Raw genomic sequence first — 26,952 nt, 5'->3', positions numbered from 1 at the left:
AGCTGTGAGACTGAGGGTGCTTATCTAGAAACAGAAACCTAAACAGTCCCTTACTACAGGTAGGGATACATATTTTAGCAAAGAACAGCGCATTCCTTGCCTTTCAGAAACAGCTTTGCAGCTGCCAATAATCCACCTTCTACAAGAGATAAGGTTGCTTTGCCTACTGCTGCATGTCTAAACCTCTTACAGTGGCCAATTTTTCCCCGCGGGCCCCCCCCCCCCCCACTCTCCCCCTGAATGGGATTCCATTTCAACTTAGAACCTAGAAACGTCAGTTGAAGATATCAGTATTAAGACAAAAAGTGACATATAAAACCCACAAGGAACCACATAAATACCAAAGAAGTCATATAACCTTTCCATGTAAACACTTTGATTATACTAAAGCCCTAATTAGATTCTTGTCTTAAACTTTTGGCAGATAATGTGTATGCTCAGCCAGGCTCTGCAGTTGGTTATTGTTCAAGTGGAAGCCAGGTCAGTTCACATGTTGACAGGCATGCAACTTGGAAACATTGCACAACAAGCAACACAAAGAGATTTGAGAAGTGTACAAGACTTCAAGTAGACTTCACAACCCTTCACAACTGAATATTCACAGACAAAGATACAGTCCTTGCTTTTTCTCCTGTGGATTTTCTCACACATGGGACACTTTCTGTGACTCTCTAGCTTGCTTGATGCTATACAACCACTTGATGATTCTGGCATTCCTTTCAATAGCAGAAATGCCGTATGGCACACGGTCATTGGCACTGTCATCATTTCTAAGGTCACTGTTGCTGTCCTGAGACTGTTCACAGTCTGAGCTAATCATGCTTGCACTGCGAAAGTTGAGGGATATAATATCAGAGTTAGCCCTTGCAAAATTTTCCATCCCAAGGTTTTCAAGCTCTTCAGGATCCAGTCCACAGTAGTTAAAGAATCGTTCAACATCTGCGTCGACACGAAAGTATCTGTCGCTTAAGTCTGATTTTGATCGCTGTAGGGAGGGTCTTCTACTAACTCCGCATCCAGACTCAACTGCCTCAATCTCTGGGGACTTCAGGGTGGCAATGGCAGCAATTTTGGGTTTTGGAGGCAGAGGTGGGGCTGAACTACTGCAAGGTATTGCTTTTAAGGGCTTTGTGCTAGTTACTTTCCTAATGTCTGAGGAGCTGTGAGAGACATGCAAGAAAGTCTCTGCAGACTGGTCTAGGAGCCTTCTACTGACATTGGAGCTGCTCTCCTGGGGGCTGCTACGGCCCTGTGTGGGATAGACCTTCAAGGACTCAGCGAATGAATGTCGGTTCAGTTCCGTCGAATCGGCTCTGTGGGGTGGCCAGTTTCGGGGACCATGCTTGTGCCCCGAACCCGAGCTGGAGCCTTCAGAGCTATTGATGATGTTCTTCAGAATCTCTAGCTTCAGATTTTCTCTCTGGACACCGCTCTCGGTCTTTGCATTGTTGCTGAAGACCTTCAAGGTGGGGCTGCCCAGTGCCCGCTTGGCCGCAGGACAGACCGGCGGCTTCGCCAGCACTGCTGGCTTCACAGGCTCCTGCTTGGCATTGATGACCTCCTGGCTTTTGACGTATTTCGCCTTGTCGGCTTCCAGCCTCTCCACCGCGCTCAGTCTTTTGGGGTTAGGCTCCGCCTGCCTGCGAAAATAGTCAGGTCCTTTGTTCAGGATGCGGAGAGGGACGGCGGATGTGAAAGTCACAGCAGGGCTGACCGGCTTCACCATGCTACCTGTCGGTAGTGTTTCTGTAGGCATGTTTGGTGGTCTTTCCCCCGCAGCCGTTTTGGATTCTTCTCTGGGATCTCCTAAACGCACGGTGTAGAAACATGTACATTAAGCACAATGAATAGCCGATGAATCCAGGGATCTGAGCGTTAGCAGCAGCGCCTCATCTCACAGCTCATTAAATAACGCTGTGCTTCTCTTTTAAAGGCAGCCTTTGTACTGCAAGGCCACCAGACACAAGTCTGTATTAGTCTGCTCCACTGCCTCCTTTCTTCTCGCTGAAAGATGTGGGAGTCTCCTTGCTTCCTTTGTGCGATCTGAAAGGCAGAAGAGCCAACCACATGTTAGTGGCAGCGCCTGACATCAGAGCGATAGCAACAGCAGCCCAACCCTCCTCTCCTCTCCTGTGGCAGCGCGGGGAGGCAGCGCTGGGTGCCCCACCACCACCCAGTGGGATTATGGCAAAAGGAAAGGGGAAGCACACGAGGCCCCTGCTGGGATGCAGCCACACGTGTCTGGGGGCAGGTAAGGGACAGTGATGCCAAATGGGCTGGGCCACTGGGTTAGACCCACATACCTCCAGATGATGAACGAAAGTGCACTTTCAAACACTGCCTGTGGCTTTGTCTAGTTGATTTCTCAACATACTTTATCTCTAAACCCCCAAAGTTTTTCTCCTTAGAGGCAACATATAATTCTAACAAAGGCAGAGTATTTTCCTATTTTATTAAATGCTCCGGAAAACAAGCCAGTCTAAAACTCAAGGAGAAAACAGAGATATGTAGTGTTTTAATTGCAAGGCATACGCTTCATCATTAAGCTAACAGAAAAACAAGCAACCAACCAGAGATACTGCTGAAACCCCATACTGCAGCTTCAAGGCTGTTTGAACACGAGTCCCCACAGCAAAACAAGGATTTCCAAGTTCTTAAGGAAGGGCAAATTAACTATAACAGGATAACCCTAAACCTAATGAGAATAAACAAATATTTTATTCTTTTAATGATGGATTTTGGAAGCATGTAAAACATTCCGACCTGACTTGAAAAAAGAGAACTTGTCTTTGCATTTAGATACAATTGTTCCAGCTTTCTAGGAGCACAACGTCCAAAACAACATTTACCTTTATTTAAATTGTTTTAAGATTCTGTCACTTCAGACTGCCACAACACCACACACAACCTAAAATGCAACACTGCAGATAACATGGCAAATGCTGTAGCAATTTCTCCCGCATGAGGCACTGAAGAGCACTTACCAAAGAACCTAGTTTTAAAGCAGCGATTTAGCTAATGGGCCTCATTTGTTTTATTACTGCCCCCATTAATCTACACTGTCCTTTTTAATATCCCATTTCTGCTATCATCGTGTTCTTCAGGGAGAGCAGGAAAAGCTGCTGCTGCTTCTTTACTCATCCCGAGGTGCTCAAAGCAGCATCCTTCCCAGCGATGACCTGCTTTTGCCTCTATTGCCATGCTCATCTATTGTTACCCAACTTACTAACCCTAGTGTATTTAACTATCAGTATGTTGTTTGGACCAACAACAACAACAAAAAAAACCAAACTCCTCTAAATCCCACAGAAAAACCCGTAATTCCAGCTAAATATACCTTAAGAAACAAAGAAAGCAGCCTCAAGTATTTATTCCCAGAAGTACACGATACATACAATGAATATTTTCTCTAAACCACTCAAGGTCAAAGCAAGGAAACCAAATGTATAAATGCTATAATGAGATTATAGGAAAAAGCTGAGCTTTCTCCTGAAGGCTCACTGTCACAAGCATTCTTCAAATACAAACTAACATATTTAGGTGGGTGATAAACCAGACATGCATTCAGTGCAATTGAAAGGGTAGTGAAATGTTAATTAAGCTTTCCTTTCAGTGTTGTTTTATAAATCCTAGTGACTTCCTGAATTTTAACTAAGTCTTCCTGAAAGAGAAAAAGCTCTTTTTTTCCTCATTTGAATCAACATATTTATTGGGACTATTTTAAAAATTAAGCATTGACTTTCCAAATGTGCTGAAGGCAATTTTAGCAGGCATCTGCACATACACATTTCTGTTCCATATACACAAATCAAACCCGCACTGCCAGCACAGAGCTTGTAGAAATTCCTGATTGCCGTATTTAGTGCTTACATGCAGAAATTGAATATATGCAAGGACAAGGGCCTTGTCATGAGAAAAGAAAAATGAAAAGAAAAAAATTCACTCCAAAAGCCAACCCTTCGATTCTATGTACTAAACCAACACTGTCACCCAACCCAGTTACTAGCACTTGAATAAGCAAGAGCACAGCTCTGCAATTCTCCTCAGCCACTGTCACTGAAGGCCATGGTTCTGCCCAGAGGAACTCCTGCCAGCTCCACTCTGCTCCCAGAGAGCTGCTCTGAGCACACCGCAGATTTCTGGGGCTGTGGGAACCAAGGCTTTTGGAAGTCTTTCCTCAGCATTTAGTAACTCCCTCACTCAGGACAGCCCTGCTTGATGCCAGCAAGCACTGCTTAGAAGGCTTTCTTCAAAGGAAGAAAGAAGAAAAAAATTCCCACTGTGCATGCATGTTCACCCAAGGGAACGAGAGTGCTTGTTTGCAAGCACACACGGGGCTAAATGCCCTGAAGTCAATGGAAATACACTGTGACTGGCAATGAGCTCCAGGCATGCCTTCAAAGAAAAGCAAAGGGCTGGGGGGAGCCAGGGCAGAGATGCTGTCTGGAGACAGCATGGGCCAGGTGGTTACGTGGCCAGACAGGGAGCTCTGTCCTTGTGCTGCTGGTAAAAACTGAGGGTAGACTCAGCTAGTAGTAGAAAGCATGTTGCATTCCTGAGGTACTGTGTTTAAACATCACGGGGAAGTTTACTCAGTACTCGCACCTCAGAGAGCTAGAAATTGTTAATCAGACTGCACTAGAACAGAAAGCATGGTGGAAGACAGGTGGATGTAGGTACTACTGAAACAACCTCTCCTGCCTGTGCTCTGATGACTGCAGCCTAATTCTGCTGTGAGCTGGGACACCCAGTGCAATTCCTATCAGTGCCTCTGTTGTTCACAGGCACTTGAAACACGGCCATGATGCTAGGAGAGTCACTTACTAATTTCAGCACTAACAAAAAAGGCTGAGCAGCAGCAGCACAGCATAGTCATGGGAAGACGAAACTGTGCCACTTTGTTTCCAGTTGTGAAAACCATAATTGCAGCAACAAGGGTGGAAATGGCTTTCTGTTGGCCTAAAATGAAGAAAGTTCAAGCTTAGCCATTGGAATTGCCTGTTGTGGATGGCTCCAGTACTGGCTTTATACTGTAGAAATTCAGAGGCAACACTTCCACTCCCAGGAAATGAAATATACTTAGGGGCCTAAGAAACATTTTACAAGAGTTCACATCCAGATGTCTATTCTGTAAATGCAATTCTTCCCAAGGATGGGATTATGTTTTTCAGGATTCGCTCCAGACTCCCATTATTTCACTTCCTTAGAAAAAGATCACTAGGCTTAAGAGATCATTTAAAAAGAATCAAAACTGCAAACTTATGCACACATTCAAGCATGCTTCATTTTAATAATACACATACACTGATAAAAGCTTTCTTGAAGTTTGTACCACTGAGCTCTTCTAAAATCAGTGCCTGTTGCAGAACTACTGAGCAGAATACAAAACACACAAAGGAATAGAGGGGCTTAGGTTTTTAAAGCTCTATTTTCAACCAGGCACTTTGATTCAAGATTCCTTTGTGGCAGAGGGAGTGACCCAAAGCACTTACTCATCCTAGGCATCATGCTCTCATTGCCCTTAGACCTGCCATACATTTGTTAGATATTCACAATTAAGCAACAGGCTTACCTGCTGCATGATTTGGGACAACATGGTGCAGCAGCAATAGCTATACAACTAACAGTAACTAGAAACAAATTCTCAATTTCTCAATCTCAACAAATTTCTGTCTTGCCTTGTAGCTCCTATACCTTGATCAAGTTTCAATCAGCCTTTGCCTGAACGTCTACTCTGAAACCACTACATATTTTAGCAATATTCAAGTTGCAGCACAGCAGCAAAAAACAACAGTGAAATTATGGCATACATGATAACATGGGAATTTTTACTCTTTCAGTGAGGATGCATCTTCACCCACCAACACTGTGCTGAACTGCAGAGCTCATGCTCTTACTTCACTCCTCTGGGACAGAGAATGAGGGATGGACAGGAGGTACGGAGGACAGAATGAAGCACAGTGGGTACATATAACAAAGCCTAACAGCCTTTCCTCTGCTTTCCTTGGTATTTAAAGGCCTGTGTCAATTATATTTTCCTGATGGTAAAGTATAACTACGCAGCCTCAAGATGCACCACAAGCATCATAAATTCAAGTACAAATGATCTCAATAGAGCTCAGAGAAATCACAAAACAAATTTTGCACAGGGCCATAGCATACAGATGAAAAATCATAGGTTCAGCGAATGGCGAGGTGCACATTAAGAGCCTATAAAGCCAATGAATGAGGACTTCAGTGAGAGTAACTTGCTACAAGGCTGTGCACTAGGATATAGTATCATGTACGCCTCAAGCCCATACCAGTTCTTAGGAGAACCATCAGCATAAACCTTGCATGTAGTTTATATTAATAAGTTTAAAAATATGAACAAAAACAAATAAGGATTAAATTGGCATTGAACAATCCACCTCCAGAATGGCAGCAGTATGACATTTGTGAAACCAATTTTAGATAAACACAGACGGGTGCAAACTTGGCCTCATATTACATTAGCTGTTAAGACATAAAGCGTGAGGAGATGGAATCATCTTCCAGATCTACCATGAACCAAAATCAAATCAAAGTGATGCCCTTTGGGAACATGAAACAGTGACAAATAAATGAAGGGCAGTATCTGCTCAGGGAGGAGGTGGAGCCCCCAAAAGGTCATAAAACTCGGTATGCAGTGACCTAAAACCAGGAGTGGCACAGGGATGTAGAGGTGGGAAATTTCCACCAATGGGGAAAGCTGGTGATCAAGGCAGCTGCTTTGCACTGTGTATTATATATTTAAGCCAATTCTGATTTGCTCTGGCATTACACTCAACAACACCCACTGATGTTAAATATCTGCCTGAAGTGCAGTAAGTTGACAAGTTTGCACAAGAAAACCTTGAAAGATAAAACTCTATCAAGAATGCCACCATTACTTGACAGTTTCTATTTCACTTTGCAGTTAAAATGAGGTTTAAACGAGGATGTTGATGTAACCAGAAACGCTTACACTGTTATGGGGAAATAGCATTTGGAAAATCCACGGAGGTACAAATGTTGGGGATGCACCTCCATGGCTGTACTTGCATTCTGCCTCGGTACTGCATGCTCAGTGCAAGCTGCAAAGAGAATCCTCTCTGAAAGAAAAGCCATCAGAAATTATTTTGTTTCTTTTCAGTTCTGAAAACTGATGCTGTTAGAGGTTTTACCCAGCAGGCACACTCCACTATTAGCGATACTTGCTTCTGGGTAAATACTGCCCAAACATGAAAAGTGTGATTGCTGTAAAAGACGCAGGCAGCTGTGCAAATACACAAGAAACCTCAGGAATTAAGTTTCCCTTTCTTCCATGAAGAGAGTACCAAAAAAATACAAGTTGCTGTCTTAATTAGAGAGAAACTACGTACTGTGTTTGTAAAAGCAGTAATGGAAATCAATGCTGCTTTCTCTAATCCCTATGTTACTTGCAACATACTGCACTCTTCTGAATAATTTCAGCCTCTCATTTAAAAATACTTCAAGAGAAGACCTATAAAGTATAAAGCAATGTGATGTAACTTCTCATTATATTTGTAGCTCTGGCTTTTTGTGAATACTTCTATTTTAATGTATATTTTGCCTGAATATTTCTTTAAAACACTTTGCAAAACTTTAGGTAGACCTTGGGTTGCAATCCAGTCATTCGCTCCTCAGCCAGTCCCAATGATCCAGAGTTCAAAGCACTTCTTATTCTGTCTCTCTCCATGGGCACTACACTTAAAAGTATACTCCACAAGCTCCACACAGCCCTTCATTCTGGTCTTCTGCCCCTACAGTTTCCCTAAGATTCCCTGCACTTTCAGAAATCAAATAAAATGTCTTCTTCAGCAGAAGACACTTGGCCCCAGTGTTCTGTAACAACACTTCAGTGCTCATCAGAATCACAGAACTTTTAGGGCTGGAACAGACCTCTAGAGATCATCAAGTGCTATCTATTGCTCTTCTTCTCTCTTCCCCTCTACCAGTAGGAAAAGCCAGCATCTTGAGTCTCCTTGCCCCTGTTTGCTGCTGCCTTTCCAGCCCTGCTTGGATTTGGCATCCTGGTAAACCATTTACTTTCCAAGAGGCCACATTTTCAATGTGTAGCAAAATTAATTAATTGGCCTTGCGTGCCATCACTGCACACTGGGAGAAAACAGAGGGAGGCTGAACAACAAAACAGTTTTAATTAAGATGTTGGGAAAAAAAAAAAAAAAAAAAAACAACATTTTAAAGAGAACACTTCAGATTAATTTGCACCTGAGATCTGTGGAAATTCCTAACCAGCTCATTTTAAGAGTAAGCCATATTTGAAGCTACCCAAACCTTTGTGGTTTCCATACATAATTGGTTCAGTACAAACCACATGCGTTAGTGAAGAAGAAAAATCAAAATCCTCTATCTGCAAAAATGCATAAGATACACCCAGAGCATCCTCAGTCCAACGCTCACACAGGCACACATCTCACAGGCAGGATCCATGCAACGGTCACCCAACCAGCAATTGGGCAGCCAGGAAACAGCCCAGGAACTTCTTAAGTATCCCTTCCCCCAAACCTGATCCTCGTTAGTGGAGCACTTGCTGCTTTGACAGCAATTTCTGCTCATACCAACAGTTTGGAGCTCTCCTGACTACACTCTAAACACCAAACATACTAAAACCTAGGCACCGTCCCCATCTCCCACAGTTAACTCCCATGGAAAGGAGCTGGGAGAAGCTAGAAGAAACAGGCATGAGTAGAGAGATGCTCAAGACATGTCCTGCAAACAGCTGCCGCTCAGCATGGGAACAGTCCTGTTACTGACATGAATGGGCACGCACATGGCTAACTAAGCCTGATGGCCAATTCCCAAGCTCTAGATGAACCATGGATTTTCCTGCCTGTCTTTGTTCATTAACACTGCTTAACCCAGCATGAGTCCTCTGAGCATGCTGCAGGCCCCCAAAATGCAGTGGGGGCTAACAAGGATATCACAGAAAACGCTTCTGCCTCTGCTTCATTTGGAATGCCAACTGCAAGATGACCTCCACAGCAAGTGCTTAAACTCCTCTAAATTGCATGTAAAGACTGATTCTTCTCCAGCACTTCTTTTAAAAATTTTCCACTAAAATTTGCAAGCTTTCTTTAAATTACAGGAAGAGTAAGAAATCTCATATAGGGCTCTTGATGTGAAAACCAGGTTAGTTAACACTGCTCCAGCATAATTAATTTCTAGGAGGTAGGACGGCTTCTAGTTGAAACAGGAAGAGCCACCCAAGAATACCCAGTTATCTTCTCTGGGAGGTGGAAACTTGCCCCAGTTCGGAGGCTGGGCAATTGGTGCAGTCTCCCATTTCTCAGAGGATGAGGTACTTCTGATCTCATGTATGCGAACGGACAGCAGCTGCTACTGCCAACTCATTTTTGTGGGGTGGAAAAAGTTCACCAGACTCTGTCATATAAGGTCAAACCCTCTGAAATCTGAAGTTGCCATGTTTAGACTATGTTTTATTGAGAATGTTTTCTGAAACTGTTTGCAATGCAAAATATATTGAAGGAAGATCATATCACAGCTATAAACGGCTTTTATTTAAAAAGCCATAATCCCACAATGAAAATAGCTGCAGTTAGACATTCCCTTGCACTTCGTAAGCCTGCAAAACTCCAGTAATGTAAAAGCACACGAAGATCCAGAGTCAACAAATACAGCCCGGAAGAGAAACAACCCCAACAATTTATACTGTGAAAAAAACAAGAGACCATGAAAAGCTACTATAAATGGAGAAAATATTTCAGATTTAAAAATTCCTTTCCTGTAGTAATCAGAGATTCAATTGGTAAGGAAAGCTTTTAAAACATTTATTCTCAAAGTTTCAGAACTAGCATCCTTCTGAAGTTTCTTACAGTCTATGAAAGTACATTTGAAAGAAATAGTGCGTAAGTATACGGAGTGGTTCTTGTAATGCACATTTTTTACAAATAAGGACATAAAGTTATATTGATTACACTGTTTTTAGCCTTCTCAAGTTTAACAGCTTGCTGGTATCTTCTTATATGGAAAATTCTTTTTTTTTTTTTTTAATAAACTACATTCACAAACAAAAAACTGTTTCACTCTAATATTAAAACACAGCAAGTGAACATGTTTTACTGATACTACAAATACACAGAAAGGTAATAAGGTAGGCACAATTACAAACTGGTTATGGCTGAAAGCAATAACATGAGAAAAATGGCAATGTTCACCTTGTGGAATACAAGAGCATGGCCCCATTCTGACAACGGAAGACTTTCAGTCATTCTTCTGATTAGCTGTGGGGTGTTGTTTGTCAAGTCTCTGCTCTAAATATCCTCTTCTATAACATGACATAATGTTGCAGTAAAGTCTGCATGGCTACTTAATTTCTGCACCAGAATTGTTCTGGGCTAACCATTTATAAACAGTCAAACTTCAAACACATGAAACAGCGAACATTTATTTTTTCCAAAACAAGCTACAAAGCTAAAATCTTTTGATGGTGTATAAACAAATCAAGTGGTTTCCCCCCCCCCCCCCTTTTTTTTTTTTTTAATCATCTCTTTTAATTTAGACTGGTACAGCTATGTTTTTCTCTAGATAAGAGAACATTTTCCCATACCACAGAATATTTCATTCCTCTTTCCTCCAGCCTCCATTCTAAAGATACATGCTGCTGGAAGTCAAGAAAGAAAGTTAGAGGAATGCATACCACTGCATCTGTATATTTAAGATTTCTTGAAGTATGTGGTCAGAAATACCAGTATTGTTGCTATCAATACAGTAAAGCTGTATAACCCAAATTCTATGCTGTATGTTCACTGGGATTGCACATTTGTGTGGATGTATTTACTACAGTTGTTGAAATGTTAGCTGTTAAAATACATTGAGCCTGTTTCCTATTAGTGACATTTAACGTAATGACACTTCACTACAAGTGTCTTTAAAAAGCTGCACTTGTAAAGTCAGAATTGCTCAGATTCTTCTTACTAAATGGCTTTCTGTGTATCCGAGGACCCTAATGAAGTTATGACAAAAATTCTTCCTGGCCACATCTTTAGCAACACCATAAAAATCCCAGTGCCTTAAAGAAAAGAAAAGCTGCGTTGAGTCATGACCACTGCATTGGTGCGTTTAATCAAGTGGAGATGGAAGCAGCAGAGGGAGGAATCACAGCTCCAATAAAAACCAACAAACAAACAACCACCAGTAACTAGGAGTATGGGGACAGGCAAACTGCAAGACATAGAAGGTCTGAGGAGAAATGCAGTTACTCGGAAAAAAGCAGTGAAGTGATGGGAATAGAGATGGTGGCAGCAAACAGTGGGCTGGGAAGCAGAGAAAGATTTCAAGGATAGCATGGGATTAAAGGAAAAAGGAAGATACTTCAAGTGCTTTTCCTCATCGCCTCTATCACAACTCTTACGCCCCACATGCCTCTCCCCATTTCTGCAGCTTCCATGCTTTGGACAGCTTGCCCATGGAGCCCTGGTGGGCTGGCAAGGAGGAACTGGCCCCAGGGGATTGGCAGAAGTCTGCAGAAGGAAATCAGCCTTTGAGGCTCTCATTTTCAAGAGGAATACAAACAGTGGAGGAAACCCAGTCAATCAAAAACACCTGCCAGTTATGAACAAAACGCAGAGGTTTGCTGCTGTAGATTCTCCAAAGCCAGTTCTTCCTTTTGGCTGCCCTTCACATGCCATCAGCTGCTGCAGCACCAATACCTGCAACAGGCTTGCCCTGGGAGAGTTCTGTAGCTAGGATCACTGCTGACCCTCTCCTAAGAAGTGCCTTAGACTGTTTAAATAGACTCGCTTATTTCTCTGCACATATACCCCCCAGATTATTTTACCACTACCTAGATATCCATCCTCCTCTCATACACGATACACAGCAATGTTAGTAGCTCACCTCTCACCAGTAAATAAAATAAATTTTATTCCAGTCTAGAAATTGGATACAAGTCTCCTGAGCTCAAAGCTATGGCTTGACCCTCATGAATTATTACGTATTTAGAAATGAGTATTAGAGCACTTTTTGAGAAAGTGGATCTAGAGAAATTCCAAAAATCACAAAACCAAGCTCTGTAAGACAGAAGAATCATGAGATGCTACAAACAAAGCTCTGAGCCTCAGGTGAGGAGATGTGGTGTCGGCTCTTTCATGTGCCCACATGCTTGGCATGTAAAGGTAACCTCTTCTGGTCAGCCTACCATCCCCATTGCTGTCAGGGAGCCAAGCCTCTACAATGAAGGGGACACCCCCTCAGTTGCTAGCACCAGCTTGTCACTGATCTGAGCAACCAGAAGGCCTCCAGAGCCTTCCACCTCAGTCATTCTATGATTCTGATCGGCTCTGGTCTCCACACATCCTCTAAAAAGACAACATTTAGGAGGGCTGACTGTGTCACTACATCCAAGGCTGAATGTTGCCATTATCATAAATCATGGACTCCATCTTTCATACTTGTAGGATACACAGTGTGTCTCCCAGACAACTGCAGACTTCCTGGAGCATCTGCACAAACACCAAACATTAAGTTTATTCTCTAAGAAGATGGAAACAAATCCCATATGAAATGCCACTAGCAAGGTAAGTACATAAAATGTGATTGTGGAATTAGCTGTACTTTGCAGTACAGCTTTGATGTCTTTCAATTTCAGACCACAACCTATCTTGAACATACCTGAATCTCCTCAACTAACATAAACTGGTTTTGAGTTTATTTCAACATCTTACCCCTGAACTTGCCACGTGTACTCTTAGACTTAATATTTTTGTTTCAAATAAAAAGAGCAGTGATAACCGTTAATTTAAGACCCCAAACAATGCATATTTACATTCTAAAGCTGAATCTGGTGATAAGAAACAGACAAATGCAAAATGCCTTCTAGAGTGGAATTAAAACCATGTATTAGTGAAGCATGTTGCTGATTTGACAAATGATGCATCAGATATTGATTATCGATTTTTTCCTTGCTTCAAATAAATGCTGCAAGTGCTTTAGTAACTCTTAGAGAATTTTATGATCACTGGTACAAACTGCCATACTCATACAACTTCCGATTCCCTGGGTTTCAAGTGATTTCTTTGTACTAACTGAGAACAAAACTACTCAATATAAGACACGCTCTCAATTTTTCTTGATACTGGATTTCCTTTCTTTTGCTCAGAAGCTCTAAAGACAAGTAAAAGATTCTAAGCTTTAAAGTCCATCTCCTGCTCCAACTTTGAAATCAGGCTCAGAGCACTGTGAATGGACTCTTGGATGTTTAAGCTTCCCTCTGTTTTTGAGCACATCAGTAATAATAATCAGATAGGGTTAGAATTGTGCACTCATGCTGGAAGTCAGAAAATATCAGCATCTACTGAATTGGAAGACTGTAACCGAAGTGTACGTCTGGAATAAAGAAGGAAAAAACACCAGGAACTACTCAAATTATTTTGCCATGTTGACATGCGTAATGCAGTGTGACCGAGGGCAGCAAAAGCAAGCCTCAATCTTTCTTAAACTGTACAAATGAATCTCCCAACCCAATCAATTAGAAAGGATTAAAAAAAAAAAAAAAAAAAAAAAAGATTCGCTATGAGAACGAGGAAAAGATCCTCTGGAGATGCTCTCCTTCCATTAACACCCCTCCCCTCCATGAGAAAGTGTATTTAAAGAAGCATACCTGAAAAAGCACAGTGTCGAGCTCTTGTTCAGGCTTTGAATGGCAGACTGCAAAGTTCCAGTGGAGGCTGAAAGAAAGAAAAAATAATATGAAAAAAAGCAATTTAAAAAAAAATGGGGAAAGAAAAAAAAAAAGGCAGAAGTATGGCAGCCTTGTATACATCACTTGGAGGATGTGGAAACAAAGCATCAAAGCTGGTCCACTTACTAGAAAGGAAGACAGCTACACAGCACCAGAGCAACCATGAAAGACTAAAGACGTGATGAAATCAACGTGGTTGCACACTGGAAAAGCTATGAGCTGTGTAATAAAAACTAATTAAAAAGACATTTGGGATGTCTCAGATCATAAGCTCTCATTTGCCACAGTTCTGAGGTCCAAGACTGAGATTCAGCCATGCTGTGGATAAAAAGCAAACAGGACCAAATTTCAAAACGAAATTTGTAATGCACAGATTAAGGCTAACATTGAATTTTGTATTTTAGGTTCCTATTCTAGAGAAACAAAGACTTTTGGTTTGCTTTTTCTGATTTCCAGATGAAGAAGAGAGAATATAACATTATAAAGAGCAGAAAACCAAAAATAGCACTTCTGTGCAATAGCTTTAGCAGGGTGTAGAATCAGTGTCAGCTACCCTGGGGATATTCATTTGAGGAAAAATATCAATATGTAAATGCTAATGCTACTTTCTGGAATCTGCTTGTTGATTCTGACTTAAAAACATGAAATTTCAGAAATATGAAATCCACAGTAATGACTTATTTTTAGGTGACCTCCAATATTCACAGCTCAAAGAGTAAAACTTTGTATGCTTAAGAACACCCGCACATCTCCCTGCTGGGAAACAGAGATAGCTGACAGGATATCTTCCAAATCACCAACTCCAATTAAAGACAACTAAGTTTTTACACAGCTATTAGAAACTGGTCATTTCTTTCCAACACTTACATGAAGTAATTATTCATGGAAGAACTATGACTTTCAAATGGTGACACAAGATCATGGAAAAGTAGAAATTTCTGTTAATGCAAGAGAATACTATTCTATTTTTTAATTAAAAATATATACATTAGCCTTTTTGGTATCTTGTGAGGATTTGGGGCAGTAGCAATTTTGCAAAACATTCCTCCTGGTCTAGCTAGTTCACACACGTTTCTCTTCCTACTGACCATCTTCTTTTTCTCTCCAACATTAATACATACCATTTTGAATTTATCTCAGTTACTAAAACATACAAGGAAAAAAAAATTCAAACCTTTGTATTTTGCATCACTTGCTAAACATGTGTAAATACATTCAGAATATATTGAGCAGATACAAAATGACATAATTAAACATTTTGAGATTCTATTTCTGTGATTACTTTTATAAACAACCATTTAGGGAGAAATAAATCTGTATATTGATTTTGACAGGGAAGCAGCTCTGCAGCACAACACAGCCTTTCTCCCTGGCAGAAAGATTCTGGTTTGAGTTTAGTTGGATTTGCAATAACTTGCCAGACCTGAGCATGCAATAAAACAGACATGCTCTAAGGGCAAGCAGCAAAGAGTTCCCTGTTTCCCACATCAACATATTGAATGTTTTTTTATTTTATTTATTTTTTTTTTTAAGTTATTGACACAAATATACAGACACAAGCATTCACAAATACATGGCTTACTCTAGTACCGGCAATACAAACTGACTTGAAAACTATTTGAGAGATAATACCTACAAACAAAAATAAAGCCCTTCAAAATATTGGCAAGAATAGAACACGCTCTATCATTTCCTCAGAAAATATAATGCTTATTTAAGATTGTTATTTCAAACAGCAACAAGGATCAACACATTTATGATGGGAATGACAGTGTGAGCTACGCAGTAGGATATATTTAGTGAACACTAGTGTATATAGTATATACAATTTCAAAAACGTGTGGCTTACTGCATTTCCTAAGCACTAGAAAGAGGTCATGATAATAAAAAGTGTCAATATTAATACTGAGAAGCTCTTGTACAGAGGATTGTCACAATTCCCTGCTTCCACAATAAACATCCTCCTCCACGTCTCAAGGGTTTTCTTGAGAGGACACACATTAAACTGTGAAATTACCCGGAAGGGATACACCACACAAGCTTCACTGAACTTGGATCTGACCCAGGGTAACAATGAAAGAGATAGATGTACAAACAAAAAGCAAACAGATTCACATTCTGTGGAGCTTTTAGGCACATTACTGGTATTAGTGTATATCATTGGTATCAATTGACATCAACTGATATCACAGAATCCCAGAATCACCCGGGTTGGAAGGGACCTCAAGGATCATGTAGTTCCAACCCCCCTGCCTAGCAGGGCCGCCAAACATACACATTCAGATCAGGTTGCCCAGGACCCCGTCCAACCTGGCCTTGAACACGTCCAAGGACGGGGCATCCACAACCTCCCTGGGCAGCCCGTTCCAGGGCCTAACCACTCTCCTAGTAAAGAACTTCCCCCTAACATCCAACTGAGATATGGAACAAAAACAACAACTCAGTTGAGCAGACACACACACACAAAAAAAACAAAAAACAAAAACAAAAAACACAACTAAAAACAGTGAAAAAATTGTTAATAAGTAGAGAAATAATGAGTCAGACTGGTTTACAAAACAGACAAAAGGCACAAAATTCAAGAAAGTGGTTTACACAAAGCATGTTTCTGGTGGCTTATACACACACATTACATACATTATCAGCACTAAACCATGCAAACAATTGCACTGCATTGCCACAAAGGCTCTTTGTGCCATTCCCAGTCAAAAAGCGTATTTCCACATACAAGTCTAAATATTATGCAAGTTCTTCAAACACCAGGACAGCACAGTATTCCTCAATCTACACATGCCATCCTCAAAGGGGACCAACCACGAGGCTCTATAATGCGCAAACATCTGGTGAAGCCTGGGGGCACGTACCTATCTGCTTCTGTACCTGGTAGGAGAGCAAACTGCAGGCAGGAAAGTGCCAGGGGATTTTGTAGGTGTAAGAATGAACAGCTCAAGGCAGAACTATACCTTGAATTTGCTGCTGTAAGTGGATGAACTGCCAGATATCCTCCAGCACTCTTTCAGTCCAACACAGTGCAATATAATTGTGATATCTTTAGAAAATCTCATCCCTTCCCATATGCACTGTTAGATTCTTCTTGCAAACTTTTTGTTCCCCTGCCTAGCTGCACAGCCCAGCCCCAGTGCAGAGCAACTCAGAAAGACCGGTTAGGCCGGTAACAAGTGGTGCCCCCCAAGGGTCTGTCTTGGGACCGGTGCTCTTTAACATCTTTATTAATGACATCGATGAGGGAATTGAGTGCACCCTCAGCAAGTTTGCTGACGACACCAAGCTGAGTGGTGCGGTTGATACGGTGCAAGGAAGGGATGCCATTCAGAGGGACCTCGACAGGCTGGAGGGCTGGGCTCGGGTGAACCTGATGAGGTTCAACACGGCAAAGTGCAAGGTTTTGCATTTGGGCCGGAAGAACCCCAGGCACCTGTACAGGCTGGGAGGAGTGGTCCTTGAGAGCAGCTCGGCAGAGAAGGACCTGGGGGTCCTGATGGACGAGAGACTGAACATGAGCCAGCAGTGCGCTCTGGCAGCTCGAAAGGCAAATGGGATCCTGGGCTCCATCAGGAGAGGGGTGGCCAGCAGGGACAGGGAGGTGATTGTCCCTCTCTACTCGGCTCTTGTGAGGCCCCATCTGGAGTACTGTGTCCAGGTGTGGAGCCCTCAGTACAAGAAAGACATTGAGATTTTGGAAAGGGTCCAGAGGAGGGCGACTAAGATGATCAGGGGGCTGGAGCACCTCCCCTATGAGGACAGGCTGAGGGAGTTGGGCTTGTTCAGCCCGGAGAAGAGAAGGCTGCGGGGTGACCTCATTGCAGCCTATCAATACCTGAAGGGAACCTACACCCAGGAGGGGAGTAAACTCTTCAAAAGGGCTGATAACAGCAGGACTAGGGGAAATGGATCCAAGTTGAGGGAGGGAAGATTTAGGTTGGATGTTAGGGGGAAGTTCTTTACTAGGAGAGTGGTTAGGCCCTGGAACGGGCTGCCCAGGGAGGTTGTGGATGCCCCGTCCTTGGACGTGTTTAAGGCCAGGTTGGACGGGGTCCTGGGCAACCTGATCTGAATGTGTATGTTTGGTGGCCCTGCTAGGCAGGGGGGTTGGAACTACATGATCCTTGGGGTCCCTTCCAACCCGGGTGATTCTGTGATTCTGTGTGTAAAGACCACTGAACAACCAATGCCTGCCTTTTCTATGAGGTGGAAGAAGGGCCAAGAAGATGTTCCACACCTGCTGGAAAATCAACAGTACAATATGCAGCTGGCCTTGGCTCAGAAGAAATCACGTACTTGTGACTAAAGCATTACCAAATGACTGGCCTCTAAAAAAGTACAGAGCTTATTACTGCTGACAACTAACATCACTGATTCTTTCATTCTCTTTAATTCTTGCTTGGATTTATTCTTGGACCTGGAGGTGCAGGATTTCATTTCCCTTACAGACATACGATTCAGATAAAGATATATCTAGGCAAGCTGCCATGCAGTTTTTACACTGGACACACAATACAGTGTTATAATATTTGCTAGCATGTATAAACATTGAGAGTTCAATGCTTCTTTTTGGTGGTGCACAAACCTGTCCCTGCAGACAGGGTGCATCAGAGCACTTGCACTCAGCAAGACTGCAATAGCAAGCACTGCCAGTTTTGCAAGTTTACCCCTCCACATATTGCTCATTTCGATTTTTTTCTGGTTAAGTAATCTAACAAGATCAATGATAGCAGATTCATATTATCTCTGCAGAAAAGACTGGCGTCTACAATACTTACTTTTAGAAACAGGCAGTGATGCTACATTACTCCTCTTCAAAATCAGTAACAAATAGGCTGTTACTGTGCTAAAGACATGGTAGCTGAGGTCCGTGCAAAGAACCAATTGATCATGAGATACTAGATGGGTGCATGGAATATAGTTTAACGCTGGCCTCAAGGTAAATCATTAAAGCAACAATCCTCATCTTTCCAAATCTCATGTTTTTAAGAATAAAAAAGAGAAAGAATGAAAAAAAAAAAAAAAAATTAAGACATGTCAGATCAAAACCACGCAGGGAAAGTGATGTCAGACTTCTGAAAACACAAAAATTAACTGGAAGGTTTGACATCATTTGTAAAGGGAGAAAATACACCTAGGCAGGAAGCACCAGACAAAAAAACTGGACTAGAACCACACTAGGCAATGTTAATCTCTAAAGTATTTTTCAAGTCAACAATTCATATCGGTTTGAACTGTCATTCTCCACTGAACTCATGTTTATCTATTGTGCTTTTTTTTGTCTAGAATCCCACAGCCTCATACACCTTTCTCTCTAAAACAAAAAAAAAAAAAAAAAAAAAAAAAAAATCCTTCTGGAATGCCTAGAAAAAACACACCACAACGGCCAGGCAGCTGGCATAATGCAATTGCTTGTTATCCTAATTTTAACAGTCCCTCACATCTACTGGTAAAATCAAGGTCAAGTGAAAAACATTAACAACTACCTGGGGATTTTAGAACTTTATTTATAGCTAAACAAATTCTGGATGTTTCTACTATTTTCAGATTTCTCTTTAAATCATTTAACAAACAAAATAATACACTAATTGTTAAGGAAGGAATGCTGTTCCTTTTTGAGAATGACTGATTTGAGAAAATTCACACCTCTGGACAACCTCTTTATAGTTTCATGTCCTTCTTATATTGTGGCACCCAAACAGCAACCCAGTGCTGGAGGCAAGACCACACCAATGCAAAGCAGAGAGGACAGCCCCTTCCCTCCACCAGTGGTAGCCCTGGGCTACAGTTGCCCCTTTGGGCTGCCAGGGCACACTGCTGGTTCACGTTCAACTTGCCATCTACCAGAAACCCCAGGTCCCTTTCTGTGGGGCTGCTCTCCAGCCTCTCGTCCTCCAGTCTGTACTGTGCATCCATGGCTGCCTTGTCCATGCCAGGTGCATAATGCAGCACTTGGGCACTAAAACTTCATGTGACTGATGATAGCCCAGTCCTCCAATTATCAAGATCTTTCAGGAAGGCCTTAGTAACCTCAAAGGGTTCAACAGCTCCTCCCAGTCTAGTATTGTCACAAACTTAGTATACCTTTAAGTGCCAAAAACCCTACACTATATGCAGAAATACAGAGGGTCCCAGATTAGCGATCATTGTGTCGGATATTGTGTACTTGAAATTTCAAGATCTGAAAGAATGGTCAGTTGTCTGCCACAAAAGGAAGATCCCAGTGTGGATTTTAAATAGAGTAAAGAAGTGAGCCTAGTATCTGGATTTCTTATTTGAGATACAACTGAAGAATGAAAAAACATCTGGATATTACGAGCAGAGGGACATAGGTCATAACCAGTTCTGAAAGATACCGGTAAGGTTACATTTTCTTCAGTAGCTCGTAACCAAAGAGCACGGTTAGCCCCACGCCTGGAGTAAGTATACAAATCATCACTAACAGGATTCAGAGAACGTATCAAACTCTTCCTATTTATACTTGCTGAAACCAAACTTTTTTCTACAGATTTTTCTACAGATATCTACACTCTGAGCATTTTTTTCTTTTCCTTAAAGACTGTTTCCCCTTATTGAAGAAAAATGAAACAAAATACATAACAAACTTGCAATACAGCAAATAGTAAAGTATAAAAAAGGAAAATCAACTTAGTGTTTATAGTCTGCTCCCTTTGTGCAATGCTAAAATATTTATACATAAATATACTTGCCATAGCTCTTTGCCTTCCAGGTTTAGCACCTCAATCCTGATCAGCAAAACCACAGAACTGCCACAACAGGACAAGTTAAAACCATAAATGCAACTTTATTTCAATGACTGGGATAGCAACAAATCTTACCTGAACACCAATGAGTAACCGAGAGCAAGCACTGGGCACTGAGCTCCCAAGTTGGCCAAGATGTAAATGAACAAAGCAGATACTCGAATCTGCAGCCCATGCTCTACAAAGGAGCACACCGCACTTTTGGTATAGCAGGCACAAGTTAGGTGACATATAACAACTTACAACGTAACTTTGTCATGACTGAAAGCAAAAATTGGAAATTGTGCAAATGCTGTAACAGAGGAAAATGAACAGGCAAACAAACAGAGCCACAAAAGATAAATGAAAAGTGTTAAAAGAATGAACTTTTTGCCTCCACAAATAATGGGGTAATTTTGGCTGATTTGGATACTACTGGCATAGGAGACATAAAATACGTGATGGTTTATGTGAAATATTCACATCTGGATGCGTCATGCTCTTATCTCACTCAAAAGATACACTTGGTGTGTTCTCATGATTGAATCCCCCATTTGTCTACATGCATCATTAAAAAATAAAAGTCTTGCAATAACTATGATTAACAAACAACTGCAGGTAGCCTTTCATTCTCAGAATTAACACTGAACAGGTGTTCTAGCACATCTAATTGTATTCTGTTTTGCTTAATCCACCACAAAAAGAAAATGAATTTTTGAAATGAATTAACATAGCTGGAACAGTGCATTTGAAGTACGTTACCTTTCCCAATAGTTACTTCACATAGTAAATATAAAAAACTTTTAGAAACAGACACATTTTTGCATAATTATTTTTACAAAATGTGAACTTGGGTACTGAAAAGTTGGACCCATATGTTTCATGGAAATGGTTAATCGAGCCTTAAGTCAAAGAATTCGTGCACTCTTCCATGAGGCACTTAACATCTGCAAGTTGAGCTGTGATTGCAGAGAATCTGGAGCTTGGTGTCTCGAAGTCAAATGCAGCAGTTCAAACTAGAGTGTACAAATGTAAAGACTACCTATAAGAAAATGAGACCTGCTGTACTGTTGCTACCCAAAGAAAGCACCTTGTAAAATGTTAAGAAATACATTCCTCCTAATCCCTGGTCCATCATCATCCTTGACAGCAGATCATACACATCTGTTACTAACACCTCATGATGAAGAGGTGGAGATTAAAATAGGAATCAGCTCATGTGTGCTGTAGTACCAAAAGGGGATTTTTCCTTCCTCTGTGACCAAAATAAAAAATAAAAACCAAGAACACACCTCTTGATTTTCATGCAGTTACCTAGTTAAATTTCCCTCTGTGTTTTTAAACTTTCCGATGTCCTGTTTTAAGTTTAGTACAAAATCGTAAGAGCACACACCCCTTTCATTAAAGGACACCAAACCAAATATTAAGGCAAGGTTTGCCATGGGTAAAAACATCCACAGCCCCCCTTGAGTTATTTCCTCTGCTCAGCAAGGGAGGAAAGATCACACACATAACTCCTGACTAGGTCACAAACACCACCTTTCTAATGGTTTATTCATAACCTGAAACTCCAAAAGGAGCATCATGCTCACGATATGAGCCACAACCCTTCAGGAAATGATCAATACTGTATATTATCGTATTTCAGAGAGAGAGAGTAGCATCTGGGATTTTCAATTGCCACCCTCTTGATAAATTACTTGTTTTAGCCCATGGTAGACAGTTTCTTGACAAATCTGTGAATTATTCCAGATGAATTCTCAAGAATATCTATAAGAAGAAAATGTATTGTCCACAGTCTAAATTCTTCCTATAGAATTCATACATGCATTAGACAACAACACAGTCTGCACACCAAAAAAACTTGCAAGCTACTGCTTCACGTGATGCACTTTGAAAACAATAATACTTCTGGAATTATACACACAGAATAATTGCATATGAATTTTGGGCTAGATGAGAACGTGTAACTTAGAAAATCAAATCTGAATTAATCAGGTATCCCAGCTCTTGGGTCATTACGCTGGATGTTTACAATACGCCTGATCCTGTTTCTTAGGGTCTTTTCTGACTTACTACTTTCAGATTAGTACTCTTACACAGGTTTCACTAAGGTTCAGAAAGATTCTATCTTCACTTTTTATTTTTTTTTCTTTTTTCCTCTCTTGATTTGAAAATTTTGGCTATTCCCCCATCCACACCACATTCAGAACTGCTGAGAAAGAGAAGGACCTTTGCAGAGGTTAAAAGCAAACTCTGGGCGCTAAGCCAGTCTCCAACTGCGCTGTGCCCTGCTAAACCGTGTTTGGATTTGCTGCAAGAGCATACAAAATCTGCATAAAAGCTCTTGAAATACCATAGGCAATCTAATCTGAACAAAATCTGGAAGCAGCAGACACTGTTTAAGATCCTTTTTTCCACTTCAGACATTAAGGGCATAAGATTTACACTCAAATCCTGGATCTGCAGTAGCATGCACTTCTCTTTTTCTCTTGGATGTTTGCTTTGGCAGATGCAGTGTTTTTAATTTCATATTAGCCAGCACGTGTTAAGCTCTTCAAGAAAAGAAATCAGGATCAAGGCTCAATGAATAAGGATAGCTGTAAGAATGGAGTCCGTTAAAGAAACAAAGAACTCATCTTTTTCTATTATTGTATATAACATTTGGTGCCTCAGCGTGTTATGTGTAATTGTCTGACAAGAGCTTTCAGTTCTTTTTATACTTTTTGCTTTAATCGGAGATGCTGCACAAAAAAGTTAGAAAAAAGGAAGAGATTAGGGCCAGATGAAAAAGGGAACTATTCTCTGGAATACATCATGCACACAACAAAGGAAAAATACTTTGGACACACTGCTTGGAACGATGCTGGCTGCCCAGTGCCAGACCAACACCTGGATAGTTAGGGGGCTGGAGCACAGACAGTCGAAGGGGAGGCAGAGGGCACTGCAATTCTTTAGCCCTGTTAAGAAAGGGGGCCCTGATCATGGTCTGTGGGTACCTAACAAGACGAGGGCCCAAGGTGTGTGGGAAATTCTGGCTCTGTACATAGAAAAAAAAATCTCTTTATCCCAGGGGAGATCAAACACTGGAACAACAGACGAGATAGACTGTGGGACCTCCATCCTTGGGGATCCTTAGAACTGTCCTTGATGCCTCCCAGAGCAACCTGATTCTACGAGACCTGCCTCAGCCCAGCAGGTACCTCCAGAAGCACCTTCTAACCTACACAGTGCCTCTTACCTCATCTCATTATCTCTTTTTTAAGGAGGGAAGATTTCAGCTGGATGTCAGGGGGAAGTTCAGTGGTAAAGTGCTAGAACAGGCTGCCCAGATAGGCTGTGGGTGCCCTGTGCCTGGAGGTGTTCTTGGCCAGGCTGGATGGGGTCCTGGGCAGCCTGGTCTGTATTAAATGTGGAGTTTGGTGGTCCTGCATGTGACAGGGAGGTTGGAGATTGTTGATCCTTGAGGTCCCTTGCAACCCAGGCTATTCTGTGATTCTGTGATTATCTCTTTCAGTCACAACAGCCAGTGAGTGACACTATGTCTCATCCTCAACAGCAAGTGACCCAAACATGAGTGACATGGTAAAAAAAAAATATTACACTGTACATGTTAAAATTCATCACCGTAAATAATCATTTTATTCTACTGCTCCTGAGCTCAGGAGAGGACTGAGAGGGATGCAAAGCTGCTGAAGTTGGTGTTACAGCAAGCTGTGGTCATACTGTAACATTCAATACGGTACAATTACCCCAAATACCAGTGATACAGATATGCAGGATATGTTGGGAAAAACCTAAGTGGTGGGCATAAAAATCTTGCTATTTAGAAACCGTCAAAGGAGATTTTTCTGATGCCATGAAACAAGTGCCAGGTAGGGAAATTACTGAGAATCCTATGAAAAGTTCTGCAGTATGTGTCACATCTACTGAACTAGCCGATCTAATGGTAGTGACGTGATCTGCTCCTTTGTTCATGGCAGATCATATTTAGGCAGAAGCATGCAACGATTCTGCCAGAAGAAGACAGCAGATATGCAGACAACCTTTAGTTAGTCTGACTGTTCAGCTCTTCCCCAGTGTTTGTGCCCACAGCACAGTTAGGAACATACAAATATTTACAGCAGTACAACTCTGAGGCAGTACCCCTAGCAGACTTTGAGCAAAAGAAATCACCAAACTAATTTTTTCTATTTAGTGGAAATAAATAATAGCACTATGAGAAACTGACAGAGAACAAACAAAAGCACACAGAAATCTGCTAATTAAATAAAGTCCATTTTTCACAGCATGGATGTCTGGAATCTCAAGACTGCAAAACATGCAACTCTCTTCCCTCATTTTATTTGCTTAAGTAAGCTCTTTTTTTTCTTTAGCATCCCAATCAAAAGCAAGCTACATTTTAAAAACATCCATCTTAAGACATGAGCACTGCTTAATAATGAAGCTGCTGAAATCAAAGCAGGAGCCTTGTTACTCTGTCAGGCAGCTCCTACTGAACACTGCAGGAAAGAGGCAGTCATTACAGAAACAGAGCCTGCTGAACAGCTAGGTGTCTTGAAGATGCTCAGTGCAAAATTCTAGAGTCTGGACTCACAGTTATATTCCATGCTAATTACTAATGGATATGAAACAAACTTTGCAATGCTCATTAACAACCCTCCAAATAGCTTTATGCTAGGATTACTTTCTGCACTGCATGCTATTACAGGCACCATTTAAGGTTGGTGAGATTTCTAAACAGTGTCTCTGCACTAACAATTTCTTATTCAGTTTTATCGTCCCTATACCAGAATAACCCAATGTAGTTATTACAACAGTATACGATGAATCCACTGGAAAGGAATATTTTTGAATGTGACTGTTCTACATTAGTATTTCCTAAGAAAGAATAAATGTATGCGGTTCACATCACTGCATCTTTGTTTGCAGGTTCTAAGTCTTTTGATAAGGAAGTTATCACTTACGTTTGCACAACAAGAGCTGATGCTAAGAATTAATAACATCTGTGCAATGTTTATTAATTTTGTACTGACAAATTATTTGCATTTATAAGTTATATTTCAGTTGCAAAGACAGTACAGCTACCGCCTATTAGTCACCACTGTAGACAATCCCCCACCAACATCTACTGTAGAAACAAAGCCTTGCAAAACTCTCTGCTTCTGAACCTCTGCTTTGTAAGTTACAGGAATGGTACAGCATCCACAACACGTGAATAGCAAACTACTAACTACTGGGGTCTCTTCCAGCAACCTGACAGCACCACAACCATGGTAAGGGGTGGCCAGATGGTTTCTACCCTCAGAATAGGACAGCAGGCACACAATGCTGGTGCTGGGCTTACCTGCTAGATGAGAGCAGCTTCAGATAGGCTCACCTCAGGACAGGACAATGTTACCACAGCTCTTGGTGCAGCTGAGCACTGGCTTTGCAAATGTGCTCACTCCACACCAAAAGCTGTTTGAGCTGTGGGGGCAAAGGCAGGCCAAGGGTCAGCTCCTGCTCTCAGTCCTGACAGTGGCATGTTTCTTAGTCACTTCCCAGTTCTCGGCACTGAGAATTGCTGTGTGAAATTATAATGTTGTTTTAATGCTACCATTATCAGCATTGTCTTCAGACAATAAAACGTTCTGTCCTAGTCATTGCAGGATGACAGCAGTGAATACACACTGAGTCACTCCACATTAATTTAAATAGAACAACTGTGTGAACACATGTTCTTCAGTTAAGTCCACACACACAAGTAAAATTAATCAAATCTCCAAGGAAGAACTCACTTTCTACACAATACAACACCAATCCTCCTTGCTGTACTGCTACTCCCTGAATAAATACGAAGCAGAATGCTTAAGAGAACCACTACTGTTAGTAGAAAGTACACAAAGCCACCCTCAGAGAGTTACGTCACTAAAAATGTGTGTGCCTAAACCTGCCTTTATTTGGTGACCTCCAGAACAGATGCAGAAATGGTGCCTGCAGGCTGAGCATCACAACAGTGACACAGTGAATTTTAGGGTTTCCCTCCTCCCCCTCAAACAGGAACCTTGTTCCTCAAGGAAAAAACAATTTCAAAAAAAAGGCACTCATGTTTTCTCGCCTTACATAGCAGCATACCCCAGTTAGTGCATCACATTCAGAGTGGGAGATATCCAGAAGACTTGCAGCTGAGGCACAGGGGATTCCCACTACCCTGATAATTGCTGTTACCATAGGACTTGCTGTGCAGCCAGCTCATCACGCAGTGCCGATACCAATGTGTGTTAAAAAGAAGCCAACAATTGCTCTGCATTCAGACTTCTTCGCATTTGTGCTCTATAATGAAACCACCACCAGGAACAGAAATCAGTCAAAGCGCACCATAAAAGAAAATACTGAACAACTGAAGTGAGCACATGCTTCTTATTACTAACACCCATCAACAGTTGTCATCGCACCAGAGCTGCACAGGGATGTCACTTC

General features: G+C 41.5%; 1 protein-coding gene across 8 annotated transcripts in view; it reads right to left on the bottom strand.

The window, feature by feature from the left end:
* Nucleotides 1-229: 229 nt before the first annotated feature.
* The window catches only part of FAM110B (family with sequence similarity 110 member B), a 102,097-nt gene continuing 75,374 nt past the window's right edge, over nucleotides 230-26,952 (bottom strand). For 7 of the 8 annotated variants that reach the window (XM_042870256.1, XM_042870262.1, XM_042870260.1 and 4 more), the window contains 2 exons: nucleotides 13,664-13,730; nucleotides 230-2,043 (listed from right to left, as the gene is read on the bottom strand). In XM_042870256.1, the coding sequence (XP_042726190.1) occupies nucleotides 644-1,756 (1,113 nt within the window). In that variant the 5' untranslated portion in view covers nucleotides 1,757-2,043; nucleotides 13,664-13,730 and the 3' untranslated portion in view covers nucleotides 230-643. The remainder of the gene's footprint in view (nucleotides 2,044-13,663; nucleotides 13,731-26,952) is intronic. The other variant, XM_042870263.1, reaches the window with a different exon arrangement.

Source organism: Lagopus leucura, unplaced genomic scaffold, assembly GCF_019238085.1.
Source record: "Lagopus leucura isolate 7727_CA_CO unplaced genomic scaffold, USGS_WTPT01 Super-Scaffold_100002, whole genome shotgun sequence".
In the NCBI taxonomy this organism is placed as follows: Eukaryota; Metazoa; Chordata; class Aves; order Galliformes; family Phasianidae; genus Lagopus; species Lagopus leucura.
This window is presented reverse-complemented; position numbering and strand designations above follow the sequence as displayed.